Below are 19,167 nucleotides of genomic sequence, written 5' to 3'. Positions count from 1 at the left end.
TCTCTTAATCTTTAGCATTCAGCATTTTGATTATATCTTGGCGTTGAGTTTCTTGAATTTATCCTGTTTGGACGTCATTGAGTATCTTGGATTGTCTGACTAAATTTGGCAAGTTTTTAGCCATCATATATTTGCATATTCTCTATGCCCCCTTTCTCTTTTCCTTCTCCCTCTGAGTCTCCCATGATGTATAACTTGATGGTGTCCACAGGTTCCTCAGGCTCTGTTCACTTTTCTCCATGCTTTCTTCTTTCTGCTCTTCATACTGAGTGATTTCAATTCTCTTTATTTTCTGATTCTTTCTTCTGCCAGCTCCAATCTGCTGTTGAGCCCTCCTAGGGAATTTTTGATTTCTGTTCTTTTTGGTTCCTTTTCATAGTTTCCAACTCTTTTTTAAAGTCTGGTATGTCCCAGTTCTACTCCTCATTAATGGTTTCCTCCTCATTAATCACGAATGGTTTCTCATGCTTTAATTGTCTCCTTCCCCTGGGCCATCCCTTCCTGTTACTTTGTATGTTCTGTAACCCTTTGTTGAAACCTGGATGTTTTGATATTTTAATATGTCATTGCTGGAATTTATACTCATGAGGTATCTGTTCTTGAACGTTGTATCCAGCTGGTGTTATGACAGAACTTTCCTTGAATGCCATAAGCTAAAGACTAAAGATGAAGGTTGGGGTTGGGGAGAAACCTTTTGCAGATTGAATTGTGCAAGGTGCTCTCCTTTAGGGTGCATGTATATTTTCTTGGGCATGTGGATGTGGCTCTAGGAACTCCACCATTTACTCCTTTCCAAATATCTCCTCTTCCCTCAGAAACAGTTACTTCATGATCTTGGGCACGGCCTTGTATGTCCTAAAGCCAGCAGTCCCTTGCCCCAGGCAGCACAATTTAAATGTTGTTCCACAGTCTCTGAAGGAGAGCTCTTTGAACTGCCTTCTAAACAAGGCAAGTTCTGGGTCAGAGAGTCACCCAGGCTACCACCAGGTAGACTAGGCCAGACATACATGCTTCCAGTATGTGTACAAGGGCTACTCTGTTTCCTCCAAAACTGGGCCAATTTTCCACATTGGGAGCATGGGCCGCTCCATGCTAAGTCGATGGGCACAGGAGGGGGTCAGCTGGGGCGCCATGACATCATCCTAATGCATTTAAGTAGCTTTTTTTCTTGATTTTACACATGCTCTATTACCGCAGTCCTTTAATTGTTGCATGAAGTTTTGAGAAAGATGTTTTGGCCAGTTCTTACTAGTTATTTACTGTTTCTGTCAAGGGAAGGAGCCCTAAAGCCTCTCACTACTTTTATTCACCATAGTACCAAAAGCTCTAGTCATTGATGTAAGGCAAGAAAAAGCAAGGAAAGTCATACAGATTGAAAAGGAATAAATAAAACTGTCCATAATTGCAGTTAACATGATTGTCTCCATAGAAAATCTCAAATAATCTACTAATAAACTCTTACAACTAATGAGTTCAACAAGGTTACAGGATACAAAAGCAATATGCAAAACCAATTGTATGAATATATAGAAACTAAAATTAAAAACATAATACCGTTTACAGTCATGCTACCCAAAATGAAATCCTTAGATACAGAATACAGATATTCTGTACAGATACAGAATATATATGCTGAAAATTTCAAAGTGCTGATAAAAGAATTCAAAGAAGACTGAAATAAATGGAAAGATATGTTCTGTTCATGGATTAGAAGACTCAACATAGTGGAGATATCAGTTCTTATCAAGTTTATAGATTTCATGCAGTCCCTATAAAAACTTAAGCAAACATTTTATAGACACAGATAAACTTTTTCTAAAATTTATATGAAAAAGTGGGTGGTGTGATGGTGGCTCAGTGGCAGAGTTCTCACCTGCCATGCTGGAGACCCAGGTTCGATTTCCTGTGCCTGCCCATGTAAAAAAATAAATAAATAAAATAAGATAAAATAAAATTTATATGAAAAAGTCTAGGCCTTAGAATAGGTAAAACTTTCTTGACAAAGAAGAATAAAGTGAGGGAAAATCACTTCACCAGTAAATAAGGCTTACTATATTGCTGTAGTAATCAAGACACTGTAATATTGGTGGAGAATAGACATATAGCTGTGTGAAACAAGAGAGGCCCAAAAATAGACCCAAGTAAATGTGGTCAACTAATTGTTGACAATAGAGAAAGGCTAGCCCCTTCAAATTATTTTAGAGCAATTGGACATCCACAGACAAAAAAATGAATATTGACCTAAACCTCACACCTTATACAGAAATTAATTCAGAATGGACTTATATGTAAAGCATAAAACTATAGAACTTTTAAAGGACAACATAGGAGAAAATCTTCAGGATCTAGAGCTGGGCAAAGAATTCTTAGACTTAATACCAAAGCATGATCTGTGAGAGGAAATATTGATAAATTATACCTCATTAGAATTACAAACTTTTATTTTACAAAAGACCATGCCAAGAAGATGAGAGCCTGCAGAGTTGAAGATATTTTCAAACTATCTGTTGAAGGATTAGTATCTAGAATATATAAGCAACTCTAATTACTCAACACAAAAAAAATAAGTGAATTAGAAAATTAGAAACAAGAACAGACATATCACTGAAGAGGATATACAGATTATAAATAAGTAGGTAAAAGATGTTTAACATCATTAGCCATCAGAGATATGAAAATTAAAACTACAATCTAACACTACACATCTGTCAGAATGGCTAAAATTAAAATAGTAATAATTTCAAATGCTGGTGAGATGTGGAGAAATGAGAACCCTCATACGTGCCTTATGGGAATGTAAAATGGAGCAGCCACTCTGGAAAAGAGTTTGGCAGTTTCTTATAAAAGTAATCATGTTGTTATCCAGTAATTATGCCCTTGGGCATTTATCCCAGAAATATAAAAATGTATCCACACAAAAACCTGTATAAATGTTCATAGCAGCTGTATTCATAGTAGCCCCAAACTGGAAACAGCCCAGATGCCCTTCAGCAAATTAATGGTTAAACAATCTGTTGTACATCCATACCATGGACATTCAGCAATAAAAAGGTACAAACTATTGATACATATGACAACTTGAATAAATCTCCAGGGAATTAGGCTGAGCAACAAAAGCCAATCCCAAAAGGTTACACACTCCATGATTGCATGTATGTAACATGTTTGAAGTGATGCAATTTTTAAATGGGAAAAGATTATAGTTGCCAGGGATTTGGTCAGGTGTGGGGGTGAGGAGGGAGATGGGTACAGCTAAGAAAAGGGCAGTGTTGAGGGACCCTTGTGATGGGGCTGTTCAGTGTCCTGATTAGTGGGTGTGCTAATATGTACATGTGGTAAACTGCATAGAACTAAGTGCACACAAATGAGTATAGGGAAAGCTGGGAAAGCCTGAGAAATCAATGGATTATTTCAATGGTCACTATCTTGGTTGTGATATATGGTTTTGTAAAATGCTTCTATTGGAGGAGACGGGGTCAAGTGTACATGGGATATTTCTGTATCATTATAATTGCATGTGAAGCTACACTTACCTCAATAAAAATTTCAATTAAAAAAAAATTACCAAAAAAACATTACAGGTATGAATTGTTTTAGAGGTTCAGAGAAAACCTGTCAGTGTATTGCCAAAACAATTTCCTGGTAGAATGTGTCTTCTGACAAAGTAAATGTTTTAGGTCTTTTCTAGCTGAATGTTTCTTATAACTTAATGAAAAGGGGAGGGTGCGGGGTATGGGGAAGATATGTGAACATTTCCATCTTTATAATTCATCAAGAACTATTAAAGCTTTAAAATTTCAGGCCCAAATATAGTCTAAAGAATGGGTCATCATCTTAAAGATGATTGTTATCACTGTATCTATCATTTAAATAGGGAACAATTCTTGAGCAATGAAATTACTAATTTTATATTGGAAAGTTGTAGAACTAATTCAGTGTTTGGGACTGATAGTGTTACTAAGCATGAAATAATAAATAATAAATTTTCACTTGAAATGTGTAACTAATCTTTATTTTTGGGAGCAGCTTCTAGGCTGGCTGGCTGAGAAACTACCTACTCTTCGTTCCACCCCCTCAGACCTTATCCTTTGTGTTCCTCATCTCTACTCCTGCCTAGAGGATCGCAATGGAAATGTGCGAAAGAAGGCCCAAGATGCTTTGCCATGCTTCATGATGCATTTGGGATATGAGAACATGGCCAAGGCTACTGGGAAACTAAAGGTATTTAAACTATTTGTTATTGTTGTTGAAAGCCAACAGAAAAATATTAAGCATGAATTTATACAAGCAAAAGATCATATTACCCTCCTGTAAGTCTCAAACTTGGAATCCTGATGAGAGAGAAAACAAAATATTGAGTTTAGAACTTCTAAAGAACCTGCTGACTCTGCCAGGGTGAAAATTCTGAACTTCTAGGAGGATAGCTAATTGAGTGTGACTTCATAATGTGTGTTACTTCTCTTACACTGTGTACTGCCTCTCTTACTTCATTGGTGTTTCAAAACCAAGAGCTCTGTCACTTCTTTAACAGCAGATCTGTAGTAAACATAATATGAGTGAATCTTTTATGTGGCTTCTCACTTCTTGTGTTATCTCTCTAGCCGACTTCTAAAGATCAGGTATTGGCCATGCTAGAGAAAGCCAAAGCTAACATGCCGGCCAAACCTGCTGCACCTGTGAAAGCAACTTCCAAACCACTAGGAGGATCAACTGCAGCCAGAGTCCAGCCTGCATCAGGTGATTATCTCAGGAGGGTCCAAAGGGAAAGGAAATAGCTGTAGGGAGTGCTAAAAAGAGACCCACCCTTCATTTTTCATCACAGTTCCTCACAGCATAGATTTCGAGCCCTCCCGCCCTCTCTCCTTACTCTCCTTACTCTCCTTTCACCTGCATTTGTCTAGTACATGTTTTATGATAGAAACTGTGTTAAGCCCCAGGAAAGTCTTCATTGTCGCCTTTGGTGGCAGATCAGCCAAGGAGCCTGTAAGTGGGGCGTTTGTTTATCTGAGTATTCTTTCTGCATTTTCCTTTCTAAGGCATCCCCCATCAGATGGAATTCACATGTGTTCCCACTCCCACAAGCACAGTACCCTCCCTAGGTCACACAAATAGAGAAGTGGTGGAGCCATCTGTCTACCGAGAAAGGCTCAAAATCCTCCGACAGCGATGCGGGCTGGACAATACAAAGGTACTGCTCCCTTCCTTCTCGGTGGGCCTGGGAAGGTGATGGCAGGGCAGGGACAGTCTTGGTAGCTGTTGTTCCAGAGTTGCAGCTTGGCCTATTGAAGATGACAGGGCAGGGACAGTCTTGGTAGCTGTTGTCCCAGAGTTGCAGCTTGGCCTATTGAAGATGACAGGACAGGGACAGTCTTGGTAGCTGTTGTCCCAGAGTTGCAGCTTGGCCTATTGAAGATGACATCTCTTCTTCTCTCAATAGCAAGATGACCGGCCTCCATCGATCTCTTTGCTCTCCAAACCAGCAGTGCCTACTGTTGCTTCTCCCACAGACATGCTGCACAGCGAACTCTCTCAGCTCCATGAGTCTTGGGAGCAGCACCAGCATTCAGACCTGGATGCTAACCAGACTCATTCTTCAGGAACCATGACCACCTCCTCTTCTTCCACAGCTAACATTGACGACTTGAAAAAAAGACTGGAGAGAATAAAGAGCAGCTGCAAATGAAGCTGCCCCATTCCCCTGGCACCCTGCAGCTTTAGTTTACTAAACTGGAAGTCCTCATAGTATAAAGTGGCCTTGGCAGGCCTAGTGTACACACACTGGTTGTAGGTATCATACTGTGGATCTGGGGGAGGAGTGATTGTGGCACAAGTATTTGTACATATTTTGCTCTCTCCATCAGCATCCTGCCTCTCTAGAAGACTGTCTGTGCATTAGTTTAGTGTACAGACCTGTAAACAGCTGCTTTCCTCTCAGCTCACACTAGTTTCCATATCCTTTTTCTTTTTCTTTTATTTTTAATTACTCATTTAAAGTTGTCCTAACCTTTCCTAGCTCTTAACTATTCAGAACTCTTTAATAGTTTTCCTTTGAGTTTGTTAGCTCTTCTCCCTGTAGCCCTCAAGGGTTGCTATATTCTGTATGAATGCATGGCATGCTACAATTAATTTAAGACTGTTTTGTAAATAAAGTTTGCATTAACTATACCTGTCTCCCAAGATGCACCATATCTGGGAGAGTGGAGGCAGCTCTGTTTCCACCTTTTCTTGGGCATCCAGCCAGTTAGAGAAAGGTTAGATACTCACCCCTTGGAACTTGTCTTTTACTCCTTTGGAATAGGGAGAATTCCACTCTCCAGCTTTCCATGGGCAGCTCTTAAGGAAGCAGAGAAATCCCATCCTTCCCTGTTTTGAGATTCTGGTCATGATTTCCTTCCTGTCCTCACCACGGTACTAATGTGCTCTTAGGCTTCCAATCTCTTTCCTGCCCACGTGCATTGGAGAGGGTGCCCAAGGATGAGCTGTGCTGCTGGGGTTCTCAGCCCACAACTAGGCTTGGATTCATTTAACTAATGGGCATAGGAGAGCTTAGGAGCTTCCTGCTTGGTTGTCTCGGGTCAGTTTGGTCCAGATTAACAATTACTCCTCAGTCCCAGTGACGACCAGGAATACCGAGCTTCACTTTAGGACTACATTCTGGGACCTTCTCTCCACAGTCAGAAGACCTCTTCAGTGGTTCTGGATCCAGATGCAAGACTTTTTAGGCAGCCATAAAGTTCAAAGAAACTTTTCTAGCCCACTTTGAACATCAGTGTTCAAGAAATGAAAGGTTGACCAAAAAAAAAAATCCGCTGTTGCTCCCAGTTGACATTTTCAGCTGACCTCCACAATGCTGGGGGTTAAACTTCCCTCTCTTCCCTCCACTAGGAACACGGAACAGGTATGTGTTTACTGAAGGGAAGACAGGACTTCAGTACTGTCCTCTTGTCTGGGATGAGCATAGCTACCCTAGAGAGCCAAAGTGCCCAGAGCAGACAGCCCTGTTAGCTGCGGGCCAGAGGGGAGCACTCTTATAAGAACACATGCTCTTGTTTAAAAAGTAGAGTCTGGATAGGATGACTAATTCTTAATCACTTGCCCCTTGCTCTGGTTTAAACTCTGGACTGCCAAGATCCTGCAAGCTCACTGAATTCTCAGTTTTTACCCTGTTTTCTTGCCAACCAGAAGCAAAGAATTGGGGTAAGGAACACTTACATCTGTTCCCTCATGTATTAGAAAATGGGAACGTGGGGAAGGGGGTGGGATAAGAATACCTATCAGCCTTAGGTCCTGTCCCCCTTTTAAGCCATGGACATTAGTGGATGCTCCTAGGCCAACAGTGGAAACTCCCTGCTCCACTCCCCTAGCCTACACCAGGGCAGACGTTCCATCTTCACACCTTCCCACCACGCTCAGGTGAGACTCGCAACCCAGTCCTCCACATGCCGGTTGGCTGACATGCATTTCCTACAAGCTGACACTCACTAGCACACCAGTTTTGGGCTATCATGTCTGGTTCCCTCTGAATCATAAATGCCCATAACAGGAAATGACCGTGGAGCACAGTGTAGCTAGGAAATTGGTAGAACCATGTGAAAGGGCAAAGGTAGGTCGGCCATGCTCCCTCCCAGACCAGTGCTCTCTGCCAACAGTAACTTTGGAGAAAGATACCCTTCGTGAATCCATACACACCTGTATATTCTGTGGGTCCCAGTTCTTGGAGAAACTAATTGAAGTTCAATAATGGCTATGTGAGTAAAAGTTCTGGGGAGCAAAAACTCCACCAATATACTATTTGCAGGGACCAAAGGAGGGAGTCTGTAAGTGGCAGAGGAATTTCTAATTTGCCAACCTAGGTATCTAGTCCAGATGTTGGGCAGTAGTGAGAATAAGTGTCAATAAATTTATGGAGAGTTTACCAGGCAGTAAACATTACGTTAAGTACTTTATGTAAATTATCTCATTTAATTGTCACCTTATGAGGGAAGTAATGTCATTACTTCTTGGAAACTGAGGTTCAGGAAGGGTAAGGGACTTAACCATTTAGGTTGGAACCAGGTAAGCCAGGCAGGTCTGCTGTTAAGTCATGGGCCTAGCCACTACGACTTGAAATACTCTAAAATTAAGGCCTTTAAAATACTGAGCATGTCAAGACATAAACAACATCATGTTAGTAACACGAGGAAGGATATAGGGACTTATTAGAGACATTTGAGTTAAAAAGAGCTACTGACCCCTTGCCATGCCTACCCTGCCTCTCTGGCCCCAGGACCAGCTCCTTAGAACCCAGAGAGCAGAGTGGCTACAAGCACAGGCCTCAGGATCTTGTGCCCATGTTCCACGTCCTAGTTCTCCCCTGAAGCCGTGAACTTGGGCAAGGTGCTGGGCTTTGAACCTTGGCTTACTTACCTTCCGTGGTGGGGTCTACACCAGATAATTCATTAAAGCCCCAAGTCCAGGACATCTTAAATGCTCACAAACTCAAGCTGCCAGCTCCCATCTCCTCTGGCCCTTTTCTGGAGGTAGGAGATTCTTTAAACCCTGCCTACCCAGCAGGTCTACTGGGTCTTCAGAGCCCAGTCCTGGCAGCCAGCCATGAACAGCACTGGGAAGCCCTGGAGCTCATTGAGAGCCACTTTGATTGGGAACTAGAGTGGCAGAAACAAATCAGAAAACATTGACTGGATTGGCTTCTGTGATTGCAGTGAGGGCCAGGAAGGCAAGTGGCCCGCTCACCTCCAAAACGATCAATGACCTTCTGTATCCACTTCTTCAGGTGAAACACGTGTGTGTAGAATCTGTATTCCCCATCCCGATCACAGCCTTCACCCCACGAGACGATGCCCATTTGATACCAGTGTTTGTTGTAGGAGCTCTGAAGAAAAGACATGGAGTTACCCTGCCAGGCAGTTGTTTCTGAAAACCAGGCTCCCTCCTCACCCCATCCCCCCAAAGAACTACCCACCAGTCTCTGCCCTTTTGAGAAGCTTATGTTCATGACAAAGGGCCCCCCATTGTCACCTTCACAAGCATCTCCTCCTTGTCCTTCATCAGGCTTGTAGCTAGAGCAAGAGCAGCAGTGCTCAGGAGCATGGCGCGGTGTTCAGGTGTGCTCCCCTTCAAGGGACGTGGAGCATGTGTGTCCACCTGCCTCCCCCGGGCACCTCTGACTCCGCATTTCAGCACCCCAAGACTTCAGGCCAGCTCTGACTTGGACAATATCCGCAGTCTAACCACGTCCCTCCTCCACCCCTGGCCAGATCACCCCCACCTCGCCACTGACCCACCACTTTCCCCAATTCTACTTTCACTCACCTACAATCCACTCTCCACCTAGCAGGCAGAATTCTTTTTAAAAGTAAGACATACAGATAGCTGAGGTGAGGGTGGTTCCCTTCATCTGGATCTCCCCATGTCCCTCACAATACAGAACAAAATAACGAACAATAAAAAAATCCTTCACACAAAAAGCTACACCTTCAACATAACTAGAATACAGACAGCATCCAAACTCCAAATTAATTTAATATATTGTATATTGTATACTAAAACTTATGTGGGGATGAGGACAGAAAAATATCTCCTAGATAAAGGAGGGTGCGAATCCACGAAATGAGTAGATGCAAATTAAATCATATAAAGATGCTATAAGGAAACAATACCTTAGCTAATACAATTTCTCCCCCAAAACACAACCATGAAACAAGAAAACTGATTCAGCACTCCAAACTGATTTATCCTCAAGCAAACCTGGAATGTAAAAAGACACACGAATCAGAAACTGGAAAACTACAAACAAAGCAACAAAATATCAGAAGCAATACAAAACAAAAAAGTGGTTGAAATGGAACTAGGGCAAAGAAGAAGAAAAATAATGGAAGAGAACTAATATTTAGAACATAATCCAAGGAAATTTCACAGAAATAAAAGGCATGACTCTGCATATGGAAAGGATGTCAGGGTGGCTGGAAAAACTGCCCTGAAGCAATCAGCTCTTGAGACATAGCCTAGGAAAACTGTTACACTTCAAAGATTAAGAAAAAAAAATTCCCAAGGCCCCCAAGCAAAAAGATGAAATAACTTACAAAGTTATCTGTTAATATCAAAAAAATACATACAAAGCAATCAATAATAAAGCCACATTTTCACACAAAAAATACATCGCGGAAAGTGAATCAAAAATTTTTGTTTTGTTTCATTTGTCCTCGACTTTTTCTTTTGAAATAATTTCAAATTTACAAGACAATTGCAAAGAATAATATAAAAGCCATACAGAAAACTCCAACATATGAACCAAAGACTTTATATCCATTAAGTTTACCTTCAGGTGTCAAGGCTACAGAAAACCAGCTATAAACTGTTCAACTTGGGAAATATTATACCCTTGACCCTTTCTGAAGAATCTATAAGCAGACAAGCTTTCAGCCAATCAACAGATGAATTGGCGTTACTTCAATAAAAGGATTGATGAACTGATCTGAAAAAACAGAAATAATGCAACTAAAAATATAAAAGGAGAAAAAGAGAAAAGTAAACCAGCTCAGACTGTTGTATAACCAATAGGTGAGCATTAAAAGGTACAATTAAGGAATTTCTAAAAAACAAGAAAAAGATAATGAATATATTTCATATCAGAATCTATTGGATAAATTTAAAACAGTGAACAGAGGAAAACGCATAGCCCTACTCAAGATTTTTTTTAATAGCTGAAATTCTCAGCTCAAAAACTAGAAAAAGAATAGCAAAGTAAACCAAAAGCAAGCATAGGAAGGAAAAAAGATAAAAGCAGAAATTAATGAGGTAGAAATAGGAAAAACAATCATTCTAATTAATAAATCAAAAGCCTAGAGGTTTTTTGTTTTGATTTGGCTTGGTTTTTTGTTTGTTTTTTATTTTTTACTTTTTGCAAAACAGACAAGCCACTAGCTAGTTTACTCAAGAAAAATAAGGGAGAAAGCATGTATACATGAACTGAGAATAGTCAAGAATTAAAAATCATAACAGAATACATTGCAGCCCTCTGCAAAAACACAAGAACAGTCATAAACATTCGGGAAGAAATCTCTTGTTCTTAGATACAGAAAAAAAAAAGTCAGTTCCCCCAAGTTAATTCATGAATTTAACACAATTCCAATGCAAAATACCTACAAACTTTTTTATGGAGCAGGACAACTGGATATTAAAATATATATGGCAAGCCGGAGACCCGAATTCAATTCCTGGTGCCTGCCCATGCAAAAAAAAAAAAAAAAAAAAAAGCAAAGTAAAGTATATATGGAAAAAACAAATATGCAAGAATTGCCCTGAAAAAGAAAAACTACAAGAGAGGAGTAGCCCTACCGGATTTGATCACGGGGTGCACACACAACTATGTGCTGCTGCTGTGATCCGGTGAGTGTGCACTTTGGATGGCTGGTGTGGTGTGTGAATATCTCAATTAAATTGCATAGAAACAATACTCTGAAGTCTCTATGACTAAAAGTGTGTGGCTGGTGCACAAACACACCACTGACCAGAGGAAAAACAGAAGGTCCAGAAACAGACTCAAATACACAGAGAAAATTAGCATGTGATAAAGGTGATATCCCAAATCCCTGGGACAAGGATGGGACTTCTAACAGAGGGTGTAGAGACAACTGGTTAGCGATTTGGAGAAAGAGAAATTATAGCCACATTTCACATCATACATGAGAATAAACACCAAATGAATCAGGGATCTAAGTGTAGAGAAATGAAACCAAGTACCAGAAGAAATCATGAGTGAATGGGAGAACATTTTGATAAGAAACAGTACATATTCTTAAAGTGTCTCCCCACAAGACATTTGCTAATTACAAAAGGAAGATTAGACCTGGACAGTCCTTGTCAAGTTACCTGGCCGAGAAATCTTAACCAAGTGGCCAGAGGTAGTGTCCCCAGTAACGGGACAAACTGACACCATGTGCCTGTGCATCAGGCTCTGAGAAGGACATGATGGCACTCAGCCTGATTCTGATCACGAGAAACATTAGGCAAACCAAACTGAGGGTCAGTCTACAAAATCGCTGGCCTGTACTTTTCAAAGAAGGCTGAGCTCGGGGAGGACAAAGACTCACAGCTAAATGCAGCGTGTGAATCTGGATTAGATCCTGGATGAAAAAATTCTTTTTCTTTTGCTATAAGAGACATTAGTGGGATAATTGGCAAAGCTTGAATAAGGTCTGCAGATTATGCATAATAGCATTGTATCCCTAATTTCCTGATTTCAATGACTGTACTGTGGTCATGGAAAAGAATATCCTCGCTTTTCAGAACTACACACTCGAGTATTTGTGTATTGCCCCCAAACGGTGCAAGCACAAATACACACATAGACATGCACAAAACAAAAGGAGAGCATCCTGGGTGAAAGGGTAAAGGAATTCTTTGTATTATTTTTGCAACTTTCCTGTTGAATTCCAGAAGAAAATGTAAGTTAGAGCGTGTATTCACCTTCCCCAAACACTCTCCTCTCTTCCCATCTCACCCAGAACAAAAGCCAAGGGCCTCCTGGGCCCACATGAAGCTCCCGCCGCCCATGCTGGGCCCTGCACCCTCCTGGAGGCTGCCCGGGCCGGCTCTGTGCTCACGTCCCTGCCTCGCGGTGCACAGCCCTTACGCCCGGCACTGCGGAGTTCCAAGGACCCGGCCTGGCCTGGGCGAGGCCCCGGTGACCCCTGAGCCGCAGGCGCCGGCAGCGGGCTGAGTGGCCCCGCGGCTTCTCCCTCGGCCGCTCCCTGAGTTCACACGTGTACAAACGCTTCCCACACTCGCATGTCAACCCTCACCGCACGGGCGCCCGGGACAGAGGCTGTGCCCCCATTTGCATAGGAGCGCGCACCTCCAAGGGGTCAAGCGACTGGCCCAAAGTCGCGGGGCATGTAAGTGGCCAGCACCCAGGTCCTGCTCTTCCCGGGTAGCAAAACGCGCGTCCCGCCCCCAGCCCCGCTCACCCCTCACCCCGAGTCCCGCAACACCCCACCCTTTGAGCCCCGCACCCCACCCGGTGTCCCAAATCCCGCCCGCCCCGTCCCCCGAGCCCTGCACCCCCCACCCTGAGTCCCGCACTTCCCCGCACCCCCGAGTCCCGCCCCCCTGGCCACGCCCGCGGGCTTGCCTGCACAGAACATGTTGTCAGTGACCTGGATCCGCGTGGACGCTGGGGCTCACCATCCACGTCTCCCTCAGATTGCCCCAGCCTGTCACGCGGCCCTTGTGTCCCACTTGCAACAGCCTGGGGGGGGGGGGGGGACGGGAGCGCCTGCTGTGGCCTGGCCAACCCCCATGCCCAGCGCCACCCGGGCAGCCCTGAACCCACACCCCAGGCCACCCGTCTCCAATCCCACATCACAGGGAAACTGAGGCCCGAAAAGACATGGTGCAGCAGTGGGGTGCGCCCGTGGGAGCCACCTGTTGGCCGTCTCCTTGTCCGGCAGGCACACCGGGTGGATGTGGTCCCTGAAGGCTTCTTGAGCTTGAGCAAGGCGATGTCTCGGTCCAGGTTGTCCCTCCAGTTGTACCTGGGGTGGATGTGGATCTTGTCCAGCATGGAGATCTTCTCCGTGCCTCGCTCGTACCTGCATGGACGGCCGCAGGGAGGCAGAGGCTGCAGCCCACCCAGACAGGGCAGCTGGTGCCCGCCCAGGGCCCCGGGTCAAGGTGACCAGTCAGCCAGCTCCAAGGCTGAAGGAGCACCTGGCCAGGGGGACGCCCCCGTCCCTGCCGGAGGGCCTTGCTGCAGGGCAGGGCCAGGCACAGGCCACATCCCAGAGCTGCTGGGGCGCTGCACCACTCGGGAGGAAGGGGCTGCCGGCACCCCGGGCGGCCCGTACTTGGTGCGGTGGTGTTTGTCGATGCGCACGAGGAGGTCGTTCTCCCTGAAGTTCTTGTCCCAGGGCTGGTACAGGAGGCAGTGGGCCGCTGTGAGGACCCAGCGGTCACTGATGAGGCTGGCTCCGCACAGCAGCTTCTGCGGGCTCTTCCGGAAAAGCATCACCTGCCTGGGGTGGGGGTGGGGGGACAGGACCCATTAAGAGCTGGGGAAGCGCCTCCCCCCCAGCCCTAAAGGGTGAATGTTCCAGATTTAAGAATCGACTTCAGAGCTACCATCTGCCCCAGATCTCAGCTTGACCTGGCTGCTTTGGGACCTGGGGGGAGGGGGCTGCCTAGCGCTTTGGGGAGCCCTGACCCCACTTTTTTCCGTCCAGACCCCGCACAGCTTAGCGGCTCTGGAAGCAAAAGGACCGACTCCAGGCCTGACTTGGCAACACAAGAGCGTGATGCGGCGGGCCCGGCACTGCGGTCTGCGGGAGGGAAGAGCGCGCGGGGCCGGCCTCTGACCGCGGAGAATCAGAGATAATGGGTGCAAGGGGGTGGGGCACACGCCCAGCAGCCATCACCTGCCAGAGCCCTCCAAGGGCTGTTGAGGGGTGGGGTAGGGGCGGGGGGACAGGCAGAGCCCCTGCGGAGTGAGTAGGGGCTGGGGGGTGGGACACGGGTCCCGGGCCGCACCAGGGCGCCAGGCCGGGGGCCGCTTCCGAGCCGCCCACGATGCGCCCTTCGATGTAGGAGCTGAGGAGCTCGCCTTCCGTCTGGTATTCCATGTTCTTCTCAAACAGAGGCCCCAGCCCGCAGTCTGCAGACCGAGGGGCGCGTGAGGGCCCGCCCCCCAGCCCGGCCCCGCCCCCGGCCCGTCCCAGGCTGCCGCCGCCGCACCTGCCTCCCCCGCGCCAAAGGTCGCCTCGGAGAAGAAGGGCTGGTACTCCGCGGTGCCCGTGCACCCCTCGATGGCGTCGTCGGGGCTCTCGCCGGTACCGTCCCCCACTTCCTCGCCCACCGCCTCCTCTGCAGGGTCGCAGGCAGCAGCCAGGCTGAGCTGGGCCAGCCTGTCCCCGGCCCGGGGCTCGACCTACCTCGCCTCGCCTGCCTCAGTTTACTTGTCTATCCAGAGGGAGCAAGCCTCCCCCGCCCGGCCGCGGGGAGGAGGTGGGGTGCCCGCCCCGCCCACTCACCGCAGTAGTTGAGGTCGCAGTAGTCGAAGCCGCGCCCTTCTCCAGCCATCAGGCACCAAGCGCCCTCCTCGTCCCCGTCAGGGTTCCGGCAGAAGTTCTCGGCCAGCGACACCGCAGGGCTGAAATCCTGGCCCTTGCTCAGGGCCGTGGCGTGCGCGCTGGCCCAGACCAGGCAGGGGGCCCCTTGGATCGTCACCGCCAGCCGCCCCTGGTACTGCTGGCCGCACTCGGGGACGCACGGTTCCGATGGGTCGGACGCTTCCCCCGGGGACCTCCGGTGCGCGGCTTCACTGGCTAGGTGCCCTGCTCCTGGCCTGGGGGTGACAAGGCGGTGAGTGGGCAGCAGCACCCAGCCAGACACCAGCGCCCCCAGGGAAGTCCCGGAGCCTCGGTTTGCTGAGCTCACAGCACAAGTGCCCTTGTCGTGGCCCCAAGGGCCGCCAGGCCTCACCCGGGGGCAGTGACAGCCTGGACGGCACCTCTGAGGACTTTATTTTTATAGGGGCCGCAAGAAAGAACCATGGGATTGACTAAGGACATCTATATGGGTTGTAGGTGAATTTCAGCAAGGCTGCAACACACTCATCATCCTGGTGTGTATGTGTGTGATTTGGGGAACTCTGAGCTGATTTTGCTGAGATGATTGGTAGCTTAGTGTAGGGCCCAAGGGGGACGCACAAGGGCGATGACCAGAGCCCACGGGAATGGGGTCACGGGTGCTGAGCCGCTACCCCTGCTCGGTCCGCTGGAATGCCACAGGCAGGGTGGTCTGCCTCCACCACTTGACCTTGGCCTTGGTCAGGGACTGCCCAACTCAAGGGGTGTGGGCAGGAGTGACTAAACCAGCTCTGCACCTAGGCCCTGAGGATAGCGCGTGTTTTCACACACTGTTTCATGCTTCTGCCACCTAAATAGACTGTGACAGACCTTTGTGAGACAGAAGCTGGGGTCCCTGTGATTTTTTTCCTTTGATTTCCTTCTCTCAAGTACCAGCAGACCCCAATAGAAAGGAAATATTTTGACTTTGCTCATTCCATTCTGCCCTTATACAATGCGTAGTTCAGGATTTCATCACATACCTGCACATTCGCCATCATGACCGTTTCCTGGGACAATTTTGTCCTCCGAGAAGGAGAGATAGAAAGGAAACTGAGAAAATCTGTGCACACGCCATAGCCCTTTTGCCTCCCTCCTTTCTTTGATCACTAGCATTCCAAACTATATTGATTTTAACATCTGTTCCCTCTATTACTCATTTTTATTCCATACATTCTTCCTGTCTGTTGACAAGGTAGATAAAAAGAGCATCAGACAATGGGATTGACCTCTGGCTGTCAGAAGCCAGGCCTGGTGCTGTGCTTCCAGCAACAGAGCCTCCCTGGTTGTACCAGATCCACAGCTTCTGCCACAGCACTGTCAGCTGGGCGACTAGGCAGTGGGCAGGGCCTCCTGCTAACATCTATCTCCCATGGCTCCTCTCCCCACTGATGGTGAAAGACCTTTGTGTTGCAGGGTCTGGGGTCCCTGTGTTTGTTTGTTTTTTTATTTCCTGCTCTCAAGTACCAGAAGACACCAAATGAAAGGAAACATTCCTATTTTGCTCATTCTGTTCTGCTGTAATACAATGAGTAACTCAGGATTTCATCACATACCAGCACATGCATCATCATGATAATTTCTTGGAACATTTTCGTCCTCTCAGAAGGAGAGATAGAAAGGAAATGGAGATAAACAGTGCACACACCATAGCCCTTTCACCTCCCTCCATCTTTAATTGCTACCATTCCCAACTATATTGATTTTAACATCTGTTCAATATATTTCTCATTTTTATTCCATACGTTCCAACTGTCTGTTAACAAGGTAGATAAAAGGAGCATCAGACACCGGGATCGACCTTTTCTGTCAGAAACCCGGGCCCTGTGGTGCACTTCCGGCACCAGAGCCTCCCTGGGGTTCCCTGACCCACAGTTGCCACCGCCGCCCTCTGTGCCCAGCGGATGGGCAGTGGGCGGGATTTCCTGTGTGTCTCCACCTCCCAGGGCTCCTCCCCCCACTGGCTTGACAGAACTTTGTGACTCAGGGGCTGGGGTCCCTGTGATTTTTTTCTTTAATTTCCTTCTCTCAAGTACAAGAAGACATCAAAGAAAGGAAACATACCTGCTTTGCTCATTCCATTCTGCCGTTATACAATGAGTAATTCAGGATTTCATCTCATACCTGCACATTTGTCAGCATGATCATTTCTTGGAACATTTTTATCCTCTCAGAAGGAAAGATAGAAATTAATCAGAGATAAACTGCACACACACCATAGCCCTTTTACCTCCCTCCTTTCTTTGATCACTAGCATTCCCCACTACACTGATTTTAACAACTGTTCCCTCTAGTACCCATTTTTATTCCATTCGTTCTGCCTGTCTGTTGACAAGGTACATAAAAGGTGCATCGAAGACAGGGATTGGCCTTTGCCTATCAGAAACCCGGGGCTGGTGGTGCACTTACGGCCAAAAAGCCTCCCTGGGGTTCCCTGACCTGCAGTTACCACGACTGCCAATTGGGCTGTGTTGCTGTTCAGTGGTGGGACCTCCTGCTCAGCTCCCCCCCAGGGTTACTCCCCCCACTGACTGTGACAGACCTTTGTGACATAGGGGCTGTGGTCCCTGTGATTTTTTTCTTTGATTTCCTTCTCTCAAATACCAAAGACTCCACACGAAAGGAAATATTCCTGTTTGCTCGTTCCATTCTGCCATTATACAATGAGTATTTCAGGATTTCATCTCACACCTGAACATCGTGTTCATGATCATTTCTTGAAACATTTTTATCCTCTCAGAAGGAGAGATAGAAAGGAAACTGAGAAAAACTTCCCACACACCATAGCCCACTAATCTCCCTCCTTTCTTTGATCACTAGCTTTCCCATCTACACTGATTTTAACATCTGCTCCCTCCAGTACCAATTTTTATTCCATTCATTCCGCCTGGCTATTTACAAGGTAAATAAAAGGAGCATCAGATACAAGGATTGGCCTCTGCCTGTCAGAAGCCAAGGCCCGGTGGTACACTACCAGCACCAGAGCCTCTCTGGATTTCCCTGACCCACAGTTGCCACCATATCCCCTTCGGTGGGGGAGTGTGCAGTGGGCAGTGCCTCCTGTTCAGCTCCACCTCCCAGGGCTCCTCTTCCCATTGATTGTGACAGATTTTTGTGATGCAGTGTCTGATGTCCCTGTTATTTTTTCTGAATTTCCTTTGATCAAATACCAGAAAACACAAAAGAAAAGGAAATATTCCCACTTTGCTCATTCCGTTCTGCCATTATACAATGAGTTATTCAGGATTTCATTACATATCTTCACATTTATCATTGTGATCATTTCTTTGAACATTTTTGTCTCCTAAGAAAGAGAGAGAGAAGGGAAATGGAGATTAACTGCACACACACCATAGCCCTTTCCCCTCCCTCCGTTCTTTGATCACTAGCATTCCCAACTATATTGATTTTAACATCTCTTTCCTCCCTTTCTCATTTTTATTCCATATATTCTGCCTGTGGGTTGACAAGTAGATAAAAGGAGCATCAGACACAGGGATTGTCTCCGCCTGTCAGAAACCCGGTCCCGGGGGTGTGCTTCTGGCACCAGAGCCTCTATGTGTTCCCTTACCTGCAATTATCATCAATGCCCTGTCAGCCAGGCGGCTGGGGAGTTGGCAGGGCCTCCTTCCCAGCCCCACCACCCTGGACTTCTCCCACCACTTAGAGCCACAGACCTTTTGATGCAGTTTCTGGAGCCCCTCTGATTTTTTTCCTTGATTTCCTTATCTCAAGTACCAGAAGACCCCAAAGGAAAGGAAACATTCCTATTTGTTCATTCTGTTCTGCCATGACACGAGTAATTCAGGATTTCATCACATACGTGCACATTCATCATCATGACCATTTCTTGGGACATTTTCATCCTCTGAGAAAGAGAGATGGAAAGGAAACAGAGAAAAACTGCGCACACACATATAAACCTTTCACCTCCCTCCTTTTTTGATCACTAGCATTCCCAACTACATTCATTTTAGCATCTGTTCCCTCTATTTCTCACTTTCATTCCATAGGTTCAGCCTGTATGTTGATGAGGTAGATAAAA

General features: G+C 46.3%; 2 protein-coding genes across 7 annotated transcripts in view; one reads left to right on the top strand and one right to left on the bottom strand.

The window, feature by feature from the left end:
- Window positions 1-6,443, top strand: part of LOC143650892 (cytoskeleton-associated protein 5-like) — a 105,933-nt gene extending 99,490 nt beyond the window's left edge. For 5 of the 6 annotated variants that reach the window (XM_077122204.1, XM_077122203.1, XM_077122202.1 and 2 more), the window contains 4 exons: window positions 4,027-4,221; window positions 4,602-4,737; window positions 5,037-5,188; window positions 5,438-6,443. In XM_077122204.1, coding sequence (XP_076978319.1) covers window positions 4,027-4,221; window positions 4,602-4,737; window positions 5,037-5,188; window positions 5,438-5,683 — 729 coding nt within the window. In that variant the 3' untranslated portion in view covers window positions 5,684-6,443. The remainder of the gene's footprint in view (window positions 1-4,026; window positions 4,222-4,601; window positions 4,738-5,036; window positions 5,189-5,437) is intronic. The other variant, XM_077122198.1, reaches the window with a different exon arrangement.
- Window positions 6,444-6,604: 161 nt separating this feature from the next.
- The window catches only part of LOC143649335 (prothrombin-like), a 118,984-nt gene continuing 106,421 nt past the window's right edge, over window positions 6,605-19,167 (bottom strand). Inside the window, 16 exon segments of the mRNA XM_077119438.1 lie at window positions 6,605-6,696; window positions 8,734-8,872; window positions 8,963-9,059; window positions 12,606-12,752; window positions 13,084-13,173; window positions 13,175-13,249; window positions 13,426-13,477; window positions 13,480-13,592; window positions 13,848-14,015; window positions 14,527-14,650; window positions 14,731-14,859; window positions 15,027-15,340; window positions 16,106-16,148; window positions 17,187-17,289; window positions 17,532-18,426; window positions 18,946-18,990. Of these exon segments, the coding sequence (XP_076975553.1) occupies window positions 6,605-6,696; window positions 8,734-8,872; window positions 8,963-9,059; window positions 12,606-12,752; window positions 13,084-13,173; window positions 13,175-13,249; window positions 13,426-13,477; window positions 13,480-13,592; window positions 13,848-14,015; window positions 14,527-14,650; window positions 14,731-14,859; window positions 15,027-15,340; window positions 16,106-16,113 (1,548 nt within the window). The 5' untranslated portion in view covers window positions 16,114-16,148; window positions 17,187-17,289; window positions 17,532-18,426; window positions 18,946-18,990.

This window comes from Tamandua tetradactyla, chromosome 11 (genome assembly GCF_023851605.1).
Source record: "Tamandua tetradactyla isolate mTamTet1 chromosome 11, mTamTet1.pri, whole genome shotgun sequence".
In the NCBI taxonomy this organism is placed as follows: domain Eukaryota; kingdom Metazoa; phylum Chordata; class Mammalia; order Pilosa; family Myrmecophagidae; genus Tamandua; species Tamandua tetradactyla.
Note: the sequence above shows the minus strand (reverse complement) of the source record. Positions and strands in the feature narration are given on the sequence as shown.